This window comes from Anarrhichthys ocellatus, unplaced genomic scaffold (assembly GCF_004355925.1).
Source record: "Anarrhichthys ocellatus isolate YVR2014 unplaced genomic scaffold, GSC_Weel_1.0 scaffold14, whole genome shotgun sequence".
Classification (NCBI taxonomy): Eukaryota; Metazoa; Chordata; class Actinopteri; order Perciformes; family Anarhichadidae; genus Anarrhichthys; species Anarrhichthys ocellatus.
The window spans coordinates 5,839,211-5,859,434 of record NW_022280044.1 but is presented as its reverse complement, the minus strand read 5'-3'; the positions used below and the strand labels follow the sequence as shown (position 1 = coordinate 5,859,434).

Genomic DNA, 20,224 nt, shown 5'->3' with positions numbered 1-20,224 from the left:
TCTCTCTCTCTCTCTCTCTCTCTCTCTCTCTCTCTCTCTCTCTCTCTTTCACATTTTGCTCACAAAGTCTTTCTGCATACATGAGATGCACTCTTGCAGAGGTGTAAAGAGTGCCACAATGTGCAAGTAGGAGCATTGAAAGAAATTTTACTTTTACTCAAACGAACAAAATGTTAAAGTTTCTTTAATTTGTTAAATAAAATACTGCTCATTGTTTTGATTAAACAAACAACCACAAAAAAGCCATACATTTTACACATTTACTAGTTACCGTTTCCAAAAATACTGCTTAAAAAGCCTAAAACTGTTCGCATTTTCAGTATGTTTCATTTCATTCTATTAAAATATTACAAAATATAACCAACAGAACAATATACAATGCACAAAGACAGAGTGGACAGTAGGTATAAATCTGTAAATTAGCATGATGTTATGCATGAAACTAGTTTAATTTCCTGTTCTCCTGTCCTGTCAAAGTTCATGACTGTTGTTAACTATGCTACTCTACAGAGTTAAGTGCCCCACTTACTGCAAGCTGTCACAGATACAGCATATTATATAGTACAGTTAATATTCTTTCAGGCATACTTTTTTTCTGAAATTCTACTACCACACAGTAAGTATATTGTCTGCACAGGTGGTGTTGCATGGGCAGATCGTCTGTGTCGGGATGTACAGTATGAAGTATAGGTCACCCTTGTTGTGGTAGTCTTTAGGGCCCAACACACGATCACTGTAGTTAAACACGTAAAAACAGTAAAAGCGTAAAACTACACACGTTAGAAGCTAAACCTATCTGTTCCGTCAAACACGCGAGAGATGTACGTGATGGAGACAGTATTTCTGCAGGTTAGTTAGTGTTTTCTCCAGCAGCAATTTTAATCCCACACAGTGCTGGTAGTTGGTTACTGTAGCTAGCAAACTCAGTCAATAACAGACAGTCTACCGTTACCTGTGGACATATTCTCTGCTGTCCTTACCTAATTGTATCGTCCTGCTTTTGTCCACTAACATGATATCGAGTTTGCCATCTACCTGATTCCGTGTGAACACAACATTAGTCGACTTAGAGTTTCTTTGGTCGAGGACAGCTCCACAAAGCACAGTGTGTTATAGACGGCATAATTAATTGCAATTCATTACCTTCACTCTTAGACACATGAGGCGTGCCTGCACGTACACTGACATACACACACAGCGCCATCATACAGTAGGCTACATACACTGCATCATTAAAGCTGCCACTTGCCCCTCACACTACTGTCACCTCAGGTTTAGGTTGATTTGTTGTATTTCAGATGAGTCTTAAGGCAGCTGCGCTTGTGCAGCAGGCAGCAGGTGCTCTGGGCCAAGTCTCTATTATGTCCAGAGATGAGGAAGAGGCAGGATGTGGGTGAGGGGGAGGCGGACGAGGAGGAGAAATGCCAAGCACACTCTGAAAGCCCGAGTCCAAAGCGGCAGCATGTTGTGCTACGCATACAGATTCACCCAGCCGCTGGGATCACATGTCATCCGCCTCTCAGCTGACTACCCTGCCCTCTGGCGACGCATTAGTGGGCTTCTCCTGCCGCTACTGCTGAAAAATGAACATGCGATATCACTAATCCACATAGAAACCAACACAGTGATTGCTGACAAGGGAGGGCGCTGTGAATAACACCGTGAAGAGGAGGGAAAGCAGCGGTTAAAGTAGCTGCCCACGTGTTACCATTAAAACGTACACAGGGTGGCGTCAACTCAATTAGGGTCAACTACAGTAAAGACCAGTATCTGGCTCTGCACATGCCCTGTTTGTTTGTTTTCACAGGCAAGTAAGGTGTTTTCTCCTCCTTCTTTATTGTATTTCTTGGCCTTCGCAGGTCTTTGCCCTGGAGCATGTAGTCAAGTGCATACCTTTTGATTGATCTTAGCCAGGTGGAAGAAAAAGCAGTGAAAACAAGCACTACTGTTTTCACTGCTGTGCTACTGTACTAACCCTACTGTTTGTTTATCTGTGGAGACAAACATCTTCTGTAGGACTTAGTGTCACTTTCCTTTTCTTTTTTAATTCTTTTCATTCCAGTCAGATTGTGACACATTCGTCCATGCCTTTGCCATCGACAGGCTGGATTAAAGCAATGCTCCTTTTGCTAGACTTCCTGCAAAGCCATTTAACGGCTTCCGCTCTTTCCAATTATAACTTAGCTAGCACCCAAACATTACATCAGATCACTCAGATTCTCAAACATCTCTACTGGCAACCTGTTTACCGCAGAGTTGGCTTTAAAGGATGAGGCTGGTTTTACTTATTTATTGTCAGAAAATCCTATGAAAGATGCTTGGTGAAATTGTATCAGAACTGGAGAATATTTATTCATTGAACGAGAGCAAAGAACAACACTGAAGTCTTTTCTCAATGGAAAATATTTTTTTCCCTCTTTTTTCGACTCGCTTCGGTAATAAAACTGATTGAGAGATGGTTCAACTGATCACCTGCTTCGTATTTTTGGAAAGGGCCTTTCTTTTTCCAGATTAGGAAATCTCCGCTAAACATGAAACGCATCTTTGAATTTGCTTCCGTTGAAATGATTTGGAGGCAAAGTCAATATTAGTGAAATTGCCCCCCCGCTCAGCCTGAAAAAGGATGTGATGTCATAGTTTCAATGTGGGTCATAAACATAGCTATCAGTACAAGTAGCACATCTCTTTTTTTGAGATTGTGCTTTATATATATACGCACACACACACACAGCTGAGATATGATATTCTACCTGCATATATAAAGGATTATAAGGTGCAGTCAACCAGGTCAGTTACAAGAGACAAGATAATATTCCTATTAAACAAAGTGCGTGGGTGAAATGAATAGACATCTTGCTCACTAAAAACGGTGTAGTGTGTTTGGCAGAGGAGGCGGTATGAGGGAGGGCCTTGTGATATTATCAACGCCAGAGTGTAATTAAATCAATGAAAGTGTCATCTTCTCCAGGGGGGCTGTGATTTGTGCCTGCCACTGGTGCCCAGGAAAGGCAATGCAGGCGCTTGTTTGCACAATAGCTGAGGATTTGTGGGTGTATTGAAATGACATTTCTCTGTAGTATTAGGAGAACACAGAGCGGGCAATAGTTCACGAATGACACATTGTTACTCTATTTCCTGGCATGGAATACACAGCGCCTCTACATTGATGGTTATTGCTACTATTTTCTCTGACTTATGGCTCATCCTTCTGCCCTCTTTATCCTTCTCTCTTTCTCTTCCTCCTCCTTGTCTTCTCACTTCTCCCCCCCCCCCCCCCCACTTCTATACATCGACTGTATATCTCCTCCTCTACAGGCCCCAAGCAGGAGATGATCTATGACTTCTGGCGGATGGTTTGGCAGGAGAACTGCTTCAGTATTGTCATGATCACCAAGCTGGTGGAAGTGGGCAGGGTGAGTTCCCCTTCCCTTTGTCCTGTGACCTCTCCAGCCACCTGTGAAGATGGATGGAGGGAATATATTCCGGGAGCTCGCTATATATCAGAAGAGCTGCTGCGCTCCATGTTGTGAGGGGAAATGGCTGCTGCTGTCTGGTTATGAGTGATCACCTTTTTGCTTTGGTGGCTGTGCTCCAAGGTCAAAGCTTTGATGTATATGAAGGAACTTTGTGGCCTCTGTTCTCATAAATATTCATGTCTGTGGTGAATACAGTAGCCTACTGTTATAGCATTCCAAATAAATATGACGAAGTGTAGATTTTTAGCTTTCACTGAACATACCATTCAGTCTTCGATGCTCTGGAGAGGGTTGCACCAGCTATTTGAAAAGCATTCGTTTGTCTGTACAGTCCTTCCTGAGTTCTTAGCAAGTGCTTGCAATTTTTTTTAAATAACAAGTGCTGTACTATAACCATTACCCTGAGCGTTAGGGGTGTCTTAGCTGACACAGATTTTATCGATGTGTGATTTGGTTGCTTAGAAACATCTTCTCCAGGCTTTATGTAGGTGAGAAAAATAATCAAAAAATGAGTCCACAGCCTGAAGTAGTAGAGCATGTTGACACCACGCAACCAGCAGTCGAACAAAATGTCGATGCCACAAAACACACTGCATCGACGTAAATATGAAGTAGCCATTCACTTAAAAACGTAAAAGTGCAGGTTTCCAATGCTGTCTGGTTGGGGACAGGGAGAAGAAAGTAACACCATCACTGACAGTATAAGTTCTATCTCCAAGAGTGGGAAAGGCCTCTAGAAATCAGATAAAAAAAATTACAAATATTTAGCAAAGGTCACAACCGGATTAGAGCATTGCAATGTTTCTGCTTGTTGAAATCTCAGCGTCTAGCAGCGTGAATGTTTGTTTTCGAGAACAATCAGCTGTAGTATGTGCGTGAAGCTCTCTGAACTTAAGCTTTCTGTTGTTTATCCAGATGAAGTGCTGTAAGTATTGGCCTGATGACACTGAGCTCTACGGTGACATTAAAGTAACGCTACTTAAGACAGAAACACTGGCTGAGTACACTGTGCGCACCTTCGCTATGGAAAGGGTGAGTCATGCTCTCACTCTCTGTGTAGCCTCTTGAGTCCAATACTAATCCATTTCTCATTCAGCTTCAGGTTTGTTTAATTGGCTTCTATTTATTTCCCTTATGCTAAAAGCATCTCATTGGATTTGCCTGATGTCTTTTTTAGAGAGGTTACCCTGCCAAACATGAAGTGTGCCAGTTCCACTTCACCTCCTGGCCTGAGCACGGGGTGCCGTACCACGCTACCGGACTGCTGGCTTTCCTGCGCCGGGTCAAGGCCTCGACACCTCCTGACGGAGGGCCTGTGGTGGTCCACTGCAGGTAACTCATCATGATAATGACCTAAACACTCTAGCAGGTATACGGGCTTCAAATAATTCCAGCCGCAGGTATTCTTCTACTCTTAAATTATATCTTTCTTTGATTGCACTCTTAATTCGCTCTGCTTATTCCTGCTTCAGTTTGTTCTCATCTACATTTTCCAGAATATCTTCCATCCCCTTGGTGGTGTATATGTGTAGGTAGAGAGCACACAGGTGATAGAAACAGATACCAAAAATGAAAAAAGACAGGGTGTTGTGTTTGAAACATAACCAGCAAGACATTCACAAAGACGTAGGCAGTTGGATTGTTGACAATCAAGGATAATGTCAGCCTTTTCAGTGAAGGGTTTTTAGTTCTCTGTTGGATATTGGCATCCACTTCTTAATATGTGCATTTTAAGTTTTTGCATTAAAAAAAATTGCATTGGTTGAGGTGTACAATTTGTCCTCTAGGAGATGTATTGGAAACAGAGTTTTCTGACATGCCTTGTCAGACTACTGCCTCTGTTTCTTCTATTGCAGACAAAGCACACACAAAAAGTAAAATAAGGAATAAAAAAAAGTGAGAGTGTCTGTGGTAAACTCAACCTCAAATGTCCCTGGTTGAAGTCCAGAGGGGGTCCTTGAAAAACAAAAACAAAAATCTAATTTTTAGTTTGTTGCAATTGTGATATGACCGCCTAACCTTTTGATTGGATGAAGTGCATTATACAACGACGTCGAGGCCGTTGCTTGTATAATTGTTTTTTGGTTTCAATGAAGTCTGTTTGACGACACTTTGCAGCAGTGGTTGTATTCATTCAATCACAGAAGGTAGAGTGTGCGATTGATTTGCAGTCTAATATTGCTCATATTAAAGTGCAGCACATCCTCAGTCAACAGGATTTGATGTCCCTGCGTGGGGCATCGTAGTGCTGATGATGCAGGATGACAGTCAAACGTTACCTGTCGGTCTGTATGATGTCTTACAGCTGTTGGTTTTGTTTGTAAGTGTGAACATTAACCGCACCAGAACTAAAAAGGAAAGAATTTGACTTTTTTTTTTCTTCTTCGGTCACGACCAAATAATCCAAAACTTCATGTGTGACAGCTCCCTAATTCAATCATTTAAAAAACAAACCAGGGGGGTGGGGGAAGCAGGAGTAAACACAAACGGCTTTTGAAATGCTGTGATGCACTTCACATTGCTTAAAAATGTTTCTATGTGAAACTAAACCAAAGACAACGCATTAGGTTTACCAACTTATCGGCTGATTTAGACCGGAGTAAATGAACTATAGGTTTAAAAACGGCGTAGAGACACACCTGTTAAGATTGTCTCGGTGCGTTTTTTTTAAGTCTGAGTTGGGTTGACAGCTTTCACTCCAGCCTAAATGAACCAAAGTGACTTCCTTTGTGTTGAACCAAACAGATTATGAATGAAAATGAACTTCTCACTCTTCAATTAAAAGGTTTTACACTTTCAAATTTAGACCATAATGTTCACTGTATTTGCTTTCTTTTTTTCCATAACAAAGACCCACATTATATTTGAGTTTGAGTATCTCAATCATCGTTAAAAGGCTCCCCGCTGAGACTTTTCCATTTCAGTGGTGAATTCAGGCTTGTCGATCCTTCTCCTCTCTCCTCTCTCCTCTGCACCAGTATGGGGGCAGGCAGGACCGGCTGCTACATTGTGCTGGATGTCATGCTGGATATGGCTGAGTGTGAAGGAGTGGTGGACATCTACAACTGCGTCAAGACTCTCTGCTCCCGACGCATCAACATGATCCAGACCGAAGTGAGTGGGAGGGCAGGAAGGTGATAAGAGTGGCTGACACTGATAACCAGAAGCTCACAGGTTTAATCTTCACACTACAGAACTGCTGGTTAGCCCTCTTTTTGCATCGCTATTGCTTATTATTTATTATAAATGTTTGCAATGGAATCTTTTCTGGCTGGAAAAGCCTCTGAAACAGCATTCCTACAACCATTGGCAGTGGTAGAGAAAGTATTTCTTGACACAATGTAAAAATACTTTATAAGTATATAAGTTAGACTTAAAAATGAAAGTGCAAATATTCATCATGATTTTTACTTCTGATGATACTTCTTTAAAGACAAGTATGCACTCATATAAGATAGTCACTTTAATTGTGTTATTAAACACGCACTTGTTTAGAATAGTTGTTCTGTTCAAAGTCTACTGAATTTTAACTCACAATCTTTAAATATACAAACCAGAACAAAATGCAGTAATTAATAGAGTAAAACTTGTTAAAGTTGGAAAATTGCCAATTCTGGAAGTGGAGACAATACAGTAAATACCAAAACATACAGTAGGTATTTATCCTCCTTTTAATTTGATCTTTTCACCTTTCAGCTGGAGCTCGTCTACCAGCTACATAAATTTTTCCGCAATTACTGAACACATTAAAAATGATAAATAAGTTGGGAGAGGGACAGTTTTATGCCTGTAATTTTGAACGTATCCTCGGCTCTTTGATCGTTTGCTTGGTTGGATGTCAAAACAAATGTCCTAGTTTCCTCGTTAATTGCACAGCTCATGACGATATTTAACTGTTGTGTGTGGGCAGTGGTGCTGCTCCTCTGATGTGTGTTTTCTGCACTTTTTACCCCCATTTATAGACACATTTCTGCATTGGAACAATGCCAACGAGTGGGCACGGCGACTATTAGTCAACATTCACAGCAGTGATTAAATTCTCCATTGTTCCTCACAAGTGGGCAATTAACAGGATGCTCATAAGTGCAGTGGGGGTTTTGTGTGACTTTGTACATTTGTGAATGTTTTCCCCCTGCTGTCCGTCTCTCAGGAGCAGTATGTGTTCATCCATGATGCCATTCTGGAGGCCTGTCTGTGTGGAGAGACTGGCATCCCGGTTAATGAGTTTGTCCTAACCTATAAGGAGATGTTAAAGGTTGACTCTCAGAGCAACACCTCGCAGCTCAGAGAGGAGTTTCAGGTAATACACAGAAATGCACAACTTGTACTTAAATATGCTATTTTTTGATTGAACACACACAACCTAAAAGCTTGAATCCCCAAGTTTCTGTTCCTCAACAGTGGAATAAAGTCAATTTTGAAACTAAAGATCATTCCATTCTGGCTATATGGAGGAGCTTAATGTCTGTTTATACATAGAATTGCTTGGTTTCTCCCCATAAATTATGATACATAGCCTATTTTGGTTAATTCTGGCCCTTTGCTACTTGTTGTCCCGCCCCCCTTTCCAGTACATTGATCCTATCTATCTAATAAAAGGTCGAAAAAATCTCGTGCTTTCAATCAATCTCCTTAGTTTGCCTGAATAAATCACCTTCTAGACTACGTAGCACTATTCAAATTTACGGGAGCATCATAGCAGCATGTTGGTGATATTTTCAAAATCAAAGAATACATTTATTAGTCAGAGAAGAACGTAGCACAATAAGAGCGTGATTGATTTTGAGTTTATGAACGATTCTCTAAAATTAGCTGAGGGAGGCACATAGAAACAGTTGTCTCTCTCTCGTTGACTGTTCCTGATCTTCTCTGTCATTCCCCTTAAATCTGGGGAATGCTACAATGGGGAAAGTGGAATTAGACCGGAAAGTTATATTTACAACCACGACAGGCAGGTGGACTAAGAAACCGTGTCTGTCGCACGGTTTCAGCACACACACACACACACACACACACACACAACAAAAAGTGCAGCCCAATATTCTGAAACAACAGCTAAGCAATAGTCACATGAATCTCAACCAATATTTTGTGTTTTTTACTGTTTACTGTCTTGAGATATAAAAAGAACAAAACAGGATTTGACAGCCAATAGACGTTAGACAAGACTTGACTAATCCGATTTGACTACGTGAAGTCCTAGTCATGGACTAACAGTTGAACTGAATTGTTCAAACCACAAAAACATCCAGAGTTGTGCTTGTAGTGACATCCTCACAGCTTAATTCAACTTTCACACAGTGCGCAAAGTTGCCAGTTTAGTAGGTACACCCAGCTAAAAGTTCAACTTTGATGTTGCCATCTTAATGCGCAAAGCTACATACATGTCAGAATATATGTGTGAACAGGCTGCAGCATATCGCCAAATGTCCCAGACCTCACTCTGATGCTGTTACATTATCTGCACAAGCCTTGGCTTGACTTTTTTTTTCTTCTTATTTTTCAGTGTATGTCCTCTTCGCGAGAGCTTTTACATTTGCCCTTCTGAACACAGTTTGTCTTGAAATGCGGGTCTTTCGTGAGAAATATGCCCAGGTTGTTAAAAATAAATGACTAGTCAGCATGAGAGTGATGGCCACCAAGGCTGCTTTCCTAATCAGTATACATTAAACATAAAAAGACCTTTTGCTCAGCAGAAAAGTTTTAGATCGCAAATAAGAAAGTGTAATTGTCTTTTATGTAACGGTATTGCCTTGTCCAGTTAATACCAGTTATAATTATGTTATTGATTGGTGACCTTTGCCCAGAATAATTAGAATTGTTCCTTTCCCTATGCAGCACAATTACCCTCTCTCAGCGCTGCTCGTATACGTTGTACAATGAGACAGCCTCTCGTAATTGGGACCTGTAGTCGAGATGCAATATTCCAGTTATGAGCTTGAATGTTCTATTCATGTTGTCTAAACCAATGGGGAGTCATTCACAATATGAAGCAAGTTAGATAATCAGTTCATTTCAATTTCCATTGCCCCATAATATGCTTATTCATAATGTATGAGATTGTGCAAAATGTGTTTTTATCCATTAAGCCTTGTGGGGATTTTAACTGATAATGAATGTGTTTTAAAGTTTCCCGGAGATGATTGGAGATAGTTGTGCCTGTCAAGTATTGACAGTCAGGCTGAATATTTCCTTTGCCTCTGTCCATCTCTCTTTGATCCTATTTCTGTTCCGCTGCGTCTGTCTCTTCTTATCACAATCTTTATTTTCTGTCGTTATCTCTGCATCTAGAATCCGAACACATTGTCGCACACGCCAACCTTTTTAATTATCTTCTCTGCACACTCTCTTTGCCTTCACTCCTCCTTCCGCAGACTCTGAACTCGGTGACCCCTCACCTGGATGTGGAGGAGTGCAGCATTTCTCTGATGCCGAGGAACCGCGAGAAGAACCGCAGCATGGACGTCCTGCCGCCGGACCGCTCCCTGGCCTTCCTCGTCACCAGCGAGGGAGAAAGCAGCAACTACATCAACGCAGCGCTCGCAGACAGCTTCCTCCGGCCCGCCGCCTTCGTTGTGACGCCGCACCCGCTGCCCAGCACCACCACTGACTTCTGGAGGCTCCTGTACGACTACGGCTGCACCTCGGTGGTGATGCTAAACCAGCTCAACCAGTCCAACTCTGCCTGGGTAAGAGGGGAGAGGCTAATAAACCAGTTAGAGATTCATTTGTCAACACGTATTTTAGAAGTAGAAGTCATTTTATTATTAACTTTTATCTTATCAGCTTCCCACTTGTAATTTAGCCATGGGTAACTTTGAAAACCTCTATGTGTGACATTATCTGCATCACAGCTGGATTTGATTAGGATTTTGTGATCAGTGTTGTTTACTAACACTCAAATAAAACAGAATTCACCACAGTGCAATATAAGAGTGTTTCCGAACATTTTCTTCTAAATGGCCCCGTTTTTAAGGATCCACAATTCTCATGAATCATTATTTGTTTTCATTATCATAGAGAACTGTTAGATTCCAAGCCGTTTTCATTTATTCTCACTTCTTCTTATTTATTCAGCTTACTGATGTTTAACTTTGGCTGCCAGAGCAGCTCTTCCTCTGCGAAATGTACTCCCATGTATTACCTAAAGAAGATATGTGGAGTGTAGAGTGTCAGAGCCAATTTCCCTTCAGTTCCAAACACTGTAAGGCAAGCAGTAAGCTGAAAACCAGAGCAGAGGTATAAAGACAAAAAGCAATGTAAAAGCCAAAAAGCTGTCAGGCTGTCTCCTAAGTCCTGTCCACTTAGCCAGCAGTCTCTCCTGCAAAGAGCAATTCCTCCTGACTGAGGAATCAAAAAAACAGCCTTCGAAGTCTGGATATTTTCAACAATGAAGAGCTCTGTAATTGCTGTGTAGAAGGCAAAATACACCTGTATCCCTGCTCGTCCACCTCAGTCTGACTGGGACCTTATTGAGCTGCATTTGCCAATGAATGTGGAGAAAAAAATAGATAATCATGGGACACTGGAATAATCAGTCATTTAATAAAGTTAAATTAGAGTTTAGTTGATTAAAAGTCAATAAATATTAATCGTAGTACCATCACAGTCTGTTCTTATGATCCTGTGTAGCTGATAAATGATAATTATTAAGTCCTGCAGTTACAGTTTTGTCGCATTCACATTATATGAGGTTCTGAATTAACGTAAGACTTCCGGGGCTGTATTCACAAAGGCGCTTATCTTACAACCAGGAGTCCTCCTAAATGGCACTAAAGAGTTTCCTCTTTAGACATATTCACAAAGCTGCTGAGAGACACTTTTCGTAAAGAACAAAGAGAACTCCTTAGCTAAGAGAAGGGGCCGAGTTGACCGATTTCCTATGGATGACATCATGTTTCATGAATGAACCCACTCGCGATGTCTTTGATTGACATTACACTTACATTAATACACAGGAGCATGAATAAATAATTCATTTAAATTAGAGATAGACAGACAAGACATGTAGCATGTGATATGTTTCAGCAACAAATCATAATACTTTGCACACTTTTTCTTTATAGTCTCATTTTTACTTTTCTTGATTTCATGAATTGTATCTTGTTCTTTTTCTTTAATCTCATTATGACTTACTTCAATTATTGTCCCTGTCACAATCATGCCCATAGAGCACAGTGAATTTAATTAATTCCACACATCAAAGTATGAACCAGATGTACTTGATATGAAACCAGCTTTTATTACAGTTGGGGATTATTCAATGTGCACTTCTTGTTAAACATATTGGGGTTAAACTTGATGAATAGTTTTGACAGACAGCTGAGATTTCTCAGCGCTTAAAACTATATTATTTCCAGTGTCCAAGTAGCGGAGTACAAACTGTCACCTCTGGTGTTATTGGATTTTGTTCCACTTGTTGCTTAGCCGATTGAGTACTTAATAAATGTTTGGTATCATTGTATATTCATAAAATACTGACACAAAGTAGTTTTCTGAATTTCGTCCGCACTACTTTTTATCACAGGTAAAGTCCTGCTTATTTCATTTTAAACTCATAGTTACCCATGACGTTTTATATTACCATTTCCCGTGTCGTGACAACATGCCATCCATATCGCCCTTTCCGTCAGATAAGACGTGAAAGGGGACACACAGCAAAGGGAGGATGGGTCATCACATGTCTGGCCTTTCAACTGATGCTCTGCCACAAAGCTTCAATCCAGCATTCACGCCGTCCATCTAATTTACACGGGCTGTCATGGAATTAACACATTCTTATCGTTTCCCCACATGTTTGCTCGTGCGTGGGTTTGTTCTGCCGTCTCCCTATCGCCGCTCTGTCACCGTGTCATGTTGGATTCCTGCTCAACATTTCCACCAATGCCTGTCAGCTGCAACCTGTCCCTCTTCCTCTGTCACTCTTTTTCTTCATCTCCCTTCCTGTCTCTCGCTGCCAGTGGATTAACAGTTCACTCCCCAACACACACACACACACTCGCACTCTGTTTGCCCTGCTGAGTTGGAGCTGCCTGTCTCCTGGCTGAATGTATAAATGTGTATCTCCCCCCCTGTCCAATGTCACCTGTTAATACCCTTATGTCATTGTGAAATGCCATTAGCACTTCCTACTCCAGGGGTACCCTCAACCCCAAAGTCTCTGCAGAACTCGTCAGCGTGTCAACACAGCTCCCTTGTGTGTTTTTTCCTCCACCATTGGGGTTTGGGGGGGGGGGCAGCGGTGATGGGAGACCTTGGTTTTTGCGCGTGCCAACCTCTCGGCTAACTTCCTGTTTATCCCTCCCAGGCTTAGCCAAGGTCTCCTTCTCCATTAATTTATAATGTGCTAATGGTAATGATTTTCACTCATGAATAATTCAAGCTAGGTGAACGCGGCTTATGTGAGGGATTGTTCCTGGCGACGAGCGGGTGGTTTTTTTGCTCATTTAATTTACGGTTGCTATTTGTAGATAATCATTGTCATTTAGGCTAATTGTCTCTGCTGTCAATACTCAGGTGTCTTGTTACTGGGCCTCACCATCACTGGCTGCTGACATAATGATTTGTACTGCCTCAAGCAAGTGTGGGCTAATGACCTGTTACATCCTCTCCTCTCCTCTCGTCTTGTCTCCTCGCAGCCTTGTCTGCAGTATTGGCCCGAGCCGGGGTTGCAGCAGTTTGGGCCGATGACGGTGGAGCTTCTGTCCAGGACAGCCGACGATGACGTGATCATCCGTCTCTTCCGGGTTCAGAACATCACTCGGGTAAGTGGATCCACGACAAGAGGATGATTTATAGACCCGATTAGTGTAGTGTAAATCAGAGCCGCCGCTTGTAAAAATACATGCCAATAAACTAAATGTTTGCGATCTAAAAAAAGAATGTAAGAGGCGTGAAGAGGGTTAGAGCCACACCTGGAACATGTACTGTATGTTTCCATTGACTTTGTATGCAATCATGTTGCCTCTGAATCTGCAACTGATAATTTCACTCATTACTCTGGACAATCATGTTCTGTGATCATTTCAGCTTCATAGCTGACAAAACACAGTATCTGGACAGATAACATCATGCTAACACCAAACACAGAGGCAGCCATGTGGGAAAGACTTTTCTCGTCAGCCTTTTAATTATAATTACAAGTGCGAGATATGGGGAATTTCAGTCTACAATATGTGCCACATGGCAAAAAGAATTGTGTGAACAAACCAGTGCCAAAAAGACTACAAAGCCACTATATTCAGAACATACAACAGTTTTGCTAATACAATTGATGTAGTTAATTAAGCATTGGCAAGCTTGAGTTGTGAAAAGCCTTACAGCGGGTGGTGTGCACCAAAAAGCGTGACAGTCTTGAGTGTCAAGTAGAATGTTAATTGTAGAGTTTCACAGTACTGTAAATATAACATAATACTGAATGTCCAGCGAAACATTTGCAGTATTTTCTTGACTGAACTCAACCGAGCTCTTGATGACAGCAGTGCACGGTGAGAGGCTGAACCATACGTCAAGTTTACTAAGTTTTCCTCATGAAACCTGTTTATTTTCTAAAAGTCTCCACCCTATTTCCCCTGAATTCATTTAATGAAAGCATGTCATTTCCTTTATGTCGCTGTCTTCACAGCACAAACAAGTGTAAACTCTGAATGACTCTAAGTTGCCTTCGGTATGTCAGTTTGACAGAGTTAATGGCAGAATTGCTGTTGAAATGTTTCATTTTCTTATCAGACGACATGTTTTTGCTTTAATGATGGATATGTGCAGAAACACCTGCTCAAATGTTCCCTCAGCAAAGACCCAGCTCAAGCTCTGCATTGATGTAGGCGGCATCGTCCTGGCACTCAATCAATGCATTTATTTTTAAGAGGGTTAATGAAGCCTGATACTAATATAACGATTCAGAACGGTGACCTAGGTCCCAGTGGTCGGAATGATTTGCAGCATAATAATCATACTCTCAGAAAAGCAACTGTATCAACAGTATGGTGATGCTATTATCCACATATACACAGAACTTCTGTTATAAACCTCCATGGTATTACTGTCTACAATTACTAAAGCAAGTTTCTTGATTTTAACCATATTCAGTATTTCAGTATGTTTTTGTTGTGTTGTTGAATGTGTTCGTGGGTTGTGAGTCTGTGTGTGTAAACGCATGTCTGGGTGTTGTCTGAGTAATGTAGCTTAGCTCCAGTTTCCACTTTACACTGTCGGAGCAGTTCCAGCTCCCGTCCTTTGACCTCAGTAGGTGCTCAGCAGTCTCCTGTAGATGCTTCATGCAGCTAGTTGAGCACACGTGTCCTTGTTGTTGAAGCTTCCTTTTAGTTGACAAACCCTCCTCTTGCGCCACCTTACCTGACCCTTAAGCTTGCCTAAACCTCCCCTGTCAGTACCCCCGGCACCTTTCCACTCTTACCCAGCCCCTCCAATATCTTGACACCTTGTCAGAAACTGTTCCCACGTGGCTCTCTGCAGGATCCCGAGGAGACAGGCACCACAGAGCGAGACACCGATAGGCTCTGTCCCAAGAAGGTATACTCTACGAATTGTCCAGTAGATACAGCAAAGGTGCTAAGGGTAGCGTGCTTGCCAAGCAATAATGTACTGTGAAAACTGGGTGTATGAAGCGTAACAAAGGACACCATTGTTGAGATGAATAATAGCTTCTCAATAACACCAGTGGGTCTGTTAGTGCTTGTGTTCCTCCAAATGAAAGGTACCCTGTGGAGTTTTTGACCACTTTTAATGCTATCCAACAGGGTAGTACTTTTGTTTGTGTCTTGTGTGTGTGCACCAGGACACACATGTACGCTATTCTGTGCTTAGAAACTTAGCAGCATGTCACCCAAGGTAGGAACAAAGAAGACTGCTAGCTGCTGTAAACATGGCTGTAAACAGTTCAGGAAAGAGTAGAAGGGAGGCATTCAGCTACAGTCATTGACACTTCATTCAAAATGCAGTGGTGATACTTTTGATGGCATGGTCTTGGTTTACATTCATTTCAATAATGTCTCACTTTAATGTGGTAGGTTACGGCACACTGCAACTTTAACAGCCAATTAGAAGTAAAGAACTGGAGCTGAGTGGAACTCAAGCAGGTTTGAAGCGTTGACAGAATCCTCTCTGGCTGAACACCAGATAAATGTTTGAATGAGTTTGTAATGTGTTGTTAAGCGTGTGTGTTGGGTTTAATGCATATATGTCTTATATTAAAAAAAAAAAAAACTCTTCTCACTTCTTCATCCCTCTCCAAAACCCTTGCTCTCTAAAGATTCAAGAAGGCCAGCTTGTGGTGCGTCACTTCCAGTTCCTGCGCTGGTCCCCGTACCGTGACGTGCCCGACTCCAAGAAAGCCTTCCTCAGCCTCTTGGCTCAGGTTCACAACTGGCAAATGGAGTGTGGAGAGGGACGCACCATCGTCCACTGTCTGTGAGTAATCTTACATACATCTGCACCATACATGTGTGTGTTTTGAGACTTAATCTGCACTCTATGGTCATGTGAGGTTGATGTGACATTCAAAACTATTTGAGCAAACTCTGGAGTGTTTACCTCCTTGGTGCAGTTTGTTTGGGTTAGCGAGAACGCCGGATTCAAACTCTGTTGTGGACTAAACACATCAGAGTTTTGCCTTCGTTAACGCAAACTGGACCAGTTGGAGAATTGAAACAATGTCATTCCTGCATTGGCTCAATTCAAGAACCGGACCTTTAGGTGTCAACCCACCCTCTGACTCTCCATTAATGGCTGGACAACATTCATATTATTCACCTAACTACAGTAATTAAAGACTTGCCATTGTCACACTTAATGGTCATTTCCCCTCTGTGGCTCGAGGTAATGAGTGTAATGTAGTGTAATGAGACTTAATGTAATGAGACTTAATAAAGTATACAAACGTTCTAAGCCATGGTGTCTTTACATTAGCTGCTTGAGCGCGGGCGCCTGCTTTCCATTAGATCTGTCTCTCATCTCCTTGTCAGGCCCCTTTGATCTCTGGAGGTCAGACTGCATGTTAGACGTCTCAAATCTGATTAAGTGTACCGCTTCTGTATTTCAATGAGAACTTTGCTCAGATATTCATCTTAAAAGTCTGCCAGTTGGCCTTTTTCTGACAGCATGCGTGATCTGTGCTCAGTCAAACTGTGACATTTCACTCTGTGCCACCCCCTCTGAGAGGCTGTCTGGGCTGCTTTTCCACATCTTTATTAGGTCACTCATGTCTTTATGCTTCTATTCTGTGTGTTTGTGTCTGCGTCTTTGTTCGTTCTTTTCTGGAGCAGGAATGGCGGCGGTCGAAGCGGCACCTTCTGTGCCAGCACCATGATCCTGGAAATGATTCGTCACCACAGCATGGTGGACGTGTTCTTTGCTGCCAAAACGCTGCGCAACTCTAAGCCAAACATGGTGGAGACAATGGTGAGCAAGCAGGGATCATTATCTCTCTTTACAGCAACATATTATATCATACTGTGTTGCTGCCTCAGCCAGGGATTTCAGTGAAGTGGAAAACTGCTCTGCAGGAAGGCAGAGAAATTAAAAGAGCCTCTTTTCCATAAATATATCAAATGTTTGACTAATTTGTTGACTATATTTGTAGATATGTCTATTTAGAAATACATGGGAAAATCCACAGTAAAAGTGTGCGTAATAGGTTTTGAATGGTAACATAATTGTAGATGGAGCATAATGCATACAAATTAAAGGAAAGCAATGGGGCGCAAATTGAGAAGTCTTAAAAGGAATAGTTAGAGATTTTGGGAAATACATTTACTTACTTACTACCACTTGTGTATTTGTCTGCTGAATATGAAACTACAGCCAGGTAGGTAATGGTTAGTTGAGCCTCGCGCAAAGACTGTAAGCAGGGGGAAACAGCTTGCACAGCTTTGACCAAAAGTAACTACATCTGCCACCAGGACCCTCTAAAGCTCACTTATTAGCATATTGTATCTCGTTTATTAAATCTCTACAAAGAAACGTATCATAAACACAACTGAGTCACCTATATATATATATATATATATATATATATATATATATATATATATATATATACTGCATATATATATTTTCCTTTAAATAATAAAAAGGCATGATTATTTCCTTAAACAGCTGGAAAAACCGGAGCTTTTAGCAGACAATTTACAATTTCTAGCAGTGAATTAATACACATTTTGTGCACTTGTATTTACCAGGATGGTTTATGTGGGATTAAAATATATCAGGCTTTGGATACAATACTTTTTACAGGGTGTGTGTGTGTGTGTGTGTGTGTGTGTGTGTGTGTGTGTGAATGGGTGAAAGAGAGGCATATTGTAAAAGCTTTGTCCGGTAAGGTAGAAAGGCGTTATACAAATGCAGTCCATTTACCATATAGGGGCTGTTCACATGTTGCATCTTTAGCGCGCACAAATCCATTGTTGTCAATGAAGATCTGCGGAAGACGCACTCAAAAACGAGATTGACGCTGTCGCTGTAAAGCACCTATTTTTTGGGGCACGTCTATGGAAAAATCACAACTTTTTCAAATACAGCAAGCGCACAGAGGTGCACGTGACACCAATTATCCAATCAGCTCCACGGGACTTGCTCCACCCTTTACCTCCAAGGACTTCACAACATCCGGTTGAAAGTTCAGCCAAACTGAAAACTCTTCCCACCGACAAATCGAGGAGCAAAGCTACTGTGAGGGATTTGCTGTGTTGGAAATCCATTTATCTTTGTTTTGACTTTGTTAAATGTAGTAAGTGAAGCTTCTTGCTAAGTAACGGCAACTTCATCGTCATCGCCATCGCAGGGCACAGGTTTAGGCTGCTTAGTAACAGCAGGCGCGACAGGAGTGCAACCTCCGAAGCACCTTGGATAAAAAGATGAAAGCGGCGCGGCTGCTGTTTTCCACACATTTCTAGACACGACTTGTGAATAGCCCCTAAAAGTCTTTGGATTCGGTGCTCTCTAAAATGCCTCAGAGGGTATTAAAAAGTTTTAGATTTAATTTAGAAAAGTCTTTATTTTCTCTTGCCTGTCGGGGGCAATTAAGTTAGTTATAACATGTTTGTGAATGCGTGCGCACTGTCATTACTGCCAGCTAGAGTAGCTAAATGGGACTGTATCAATTTTAGTAAGGAGGAATACATGGGACACTAAGATAAACACAGAGTATCACTAGATTAATCCTTTAACTGGGTTAGATACCAAGAAGTAATAATTTGATCACAACATTTCTTTCTGGACTGCACTGAATATTAAAACAAAGGATTTCCCAAAGTATGGGAACATCCAAGGTAAAATGCATTTATTTTTCCTGTTGATATGCAAAATAATCCCGGTCAATATCTGTGCTTGTTGTAGGAGCAGTATCGTTTCTGCTATGACCTGGCCAAGGAGTACCTGGACTGCTTGGAAGTCAGATAGCACCAATCCCTCACTTCTCGTCCCTCTTTTCGAGGAGAAGGTCTGGATCCTAGATCCAGTATCCTGGATCTGTGCTCCTGCCTCCTTTGTCCATGTATACAGCTCTGGTTGTCTTCTTCGCCATGCCCGGATGAAACATTGTCTGCCGTAAAGACTGATTGAGAAAGCTCACTGGACAACATGTAACATACTGCTGACACCCTTTTTGCTTTTCCTCGGGCACTCTGATCCAACCTGTACTTGTTTGTGCCACTTTACAGTACATCTGCCAAACCAGAGGACATGTAACAGGAGTAGAGTTCATTTTATACACGGCCACTGTCAAGGCAGCCGGACTACCTGTCATACACCTCAACGACAGGGGTTCAAAGAGCTCAGCTGTATCCTGCCTTACAATGAACAAACACTGAACGGGAACTACAGTTGATGCCAACCACTGGGTGATATTTTGTGTTTGTTTGTAACACTGTAAATGGTGCAATCTGCTGTTGGTGAACATCCCATGTCGTACTGTACTATATTTGAACTTTATCGTGGGTGAGGCTGACGATTGAAGGTAATCTGAGGGTGAAAAGGAAAGAAGTCGGTCACACCCGATGGACATATCTGTACAATAGAGTTGTCTTGGACCTACTTTCTCTTTATTTATTTTCCGTGTATATAGATGTTTTTTTTCCTCCTTCCCTCGGGTGTTTCTAGATGTTCTCAACGTCTTATCAATGTGCCAATCCATTCTCTCTTTGTCTGTAAATGGGGACCTCTTCAGCATCTGCATGCCCAGTCTTAAGTGTTTCATTGCAGTGTGTGTGGCCCAAGTCTGCTTTAGGATGGATTCTGCAACGCGAATCCCTCCGCTACAGCGAGAGAGCTCCGTAAGAAAAAACGCCTGTTTGCTGTGAGAGTACGGCGAAGTTCAGTCGCTTTCTAAATTTGTATTTATTCAATGTGTTTTATTTTCTAAATAGTGCATAAAACAGGAAAGTAAATAAAATATGTTGTTGCTTAACAACCGTGATTTTTTTTGGGGGATTTCTTTGTCACATCTCATGACAACAAAGATTCAAAATGACAAAAGAGAGTGAAATAAAAAAAAAAAAACACGAAGACACTCGAAACAACCAGAGACAAAAAAAAGTCCACCAAATGACGCAAATTGACCACAAAGGGAGTCAAAGGGACCACAAAGAGACGGCAAACGTCCACCGAGAGACGTAATACATCCAAAATGACCACAAAGAGACGCAAAATTGCTATAAAGAGAGTAAACGCGACCACAAAAACACAGAATGACCACAAAGAAAGTCAAGTGACCGTAAAGACACTCAAAGTGA

General features: G+C 41.6%; 1 protein-coding gene across 1 annotated transcript in view; it reads left to right on the top strand.

The window, feature by feature from the left end:
* ptprua (protein tyrosine phosphatase receptor type Ua) overlaps positions 1-19,991 on the top strand; it is a 159,130-nt gene extending 139,139 nt beyond the window's left edge. The window contains exons 19-28 of the mRNA XM_031854238.1: positions 3,297-3,413; positions 4,392-4,508; positions 4,654-4,808; positions 6,455-6,590; positions 7,627-7,776; positions 9,851-10,165; positions 13,115-13,240; positions 15,748-15,905; positions 16,760-16,895; positions 18,831-19,991. Of these exons, the coding sequence (XP_031710098.1) occupies positions 3,297-3,413; positions 4,392-4,508; positions 4,654-4,808; positions 6,455-6,590; positions 7,627-7,776; positions 9,851-10,165; positions 13,115-13,240; positions 15,748-15,905; positions 16,760-16,895; positions 18,831-18,893 (1,473 nt within the window). The 3' untranslated portion in view covers positions 18,894-19,991. The remainder of the gene's footprint in view (positions 1-3,296; positions 3,414-4,391; positions 4,509-4,653; positions 4,809-6,454; positions 6,591-7,626; positions 7,777-9,850; positions 10,166-13,114; positions 13,241-15,747; positions 15,906-16,759; positions 16,896-18,830) is intronic.
* The last annotated feature ends 233 nt before the right edge of the window (positions 19,992-20,224 follow it).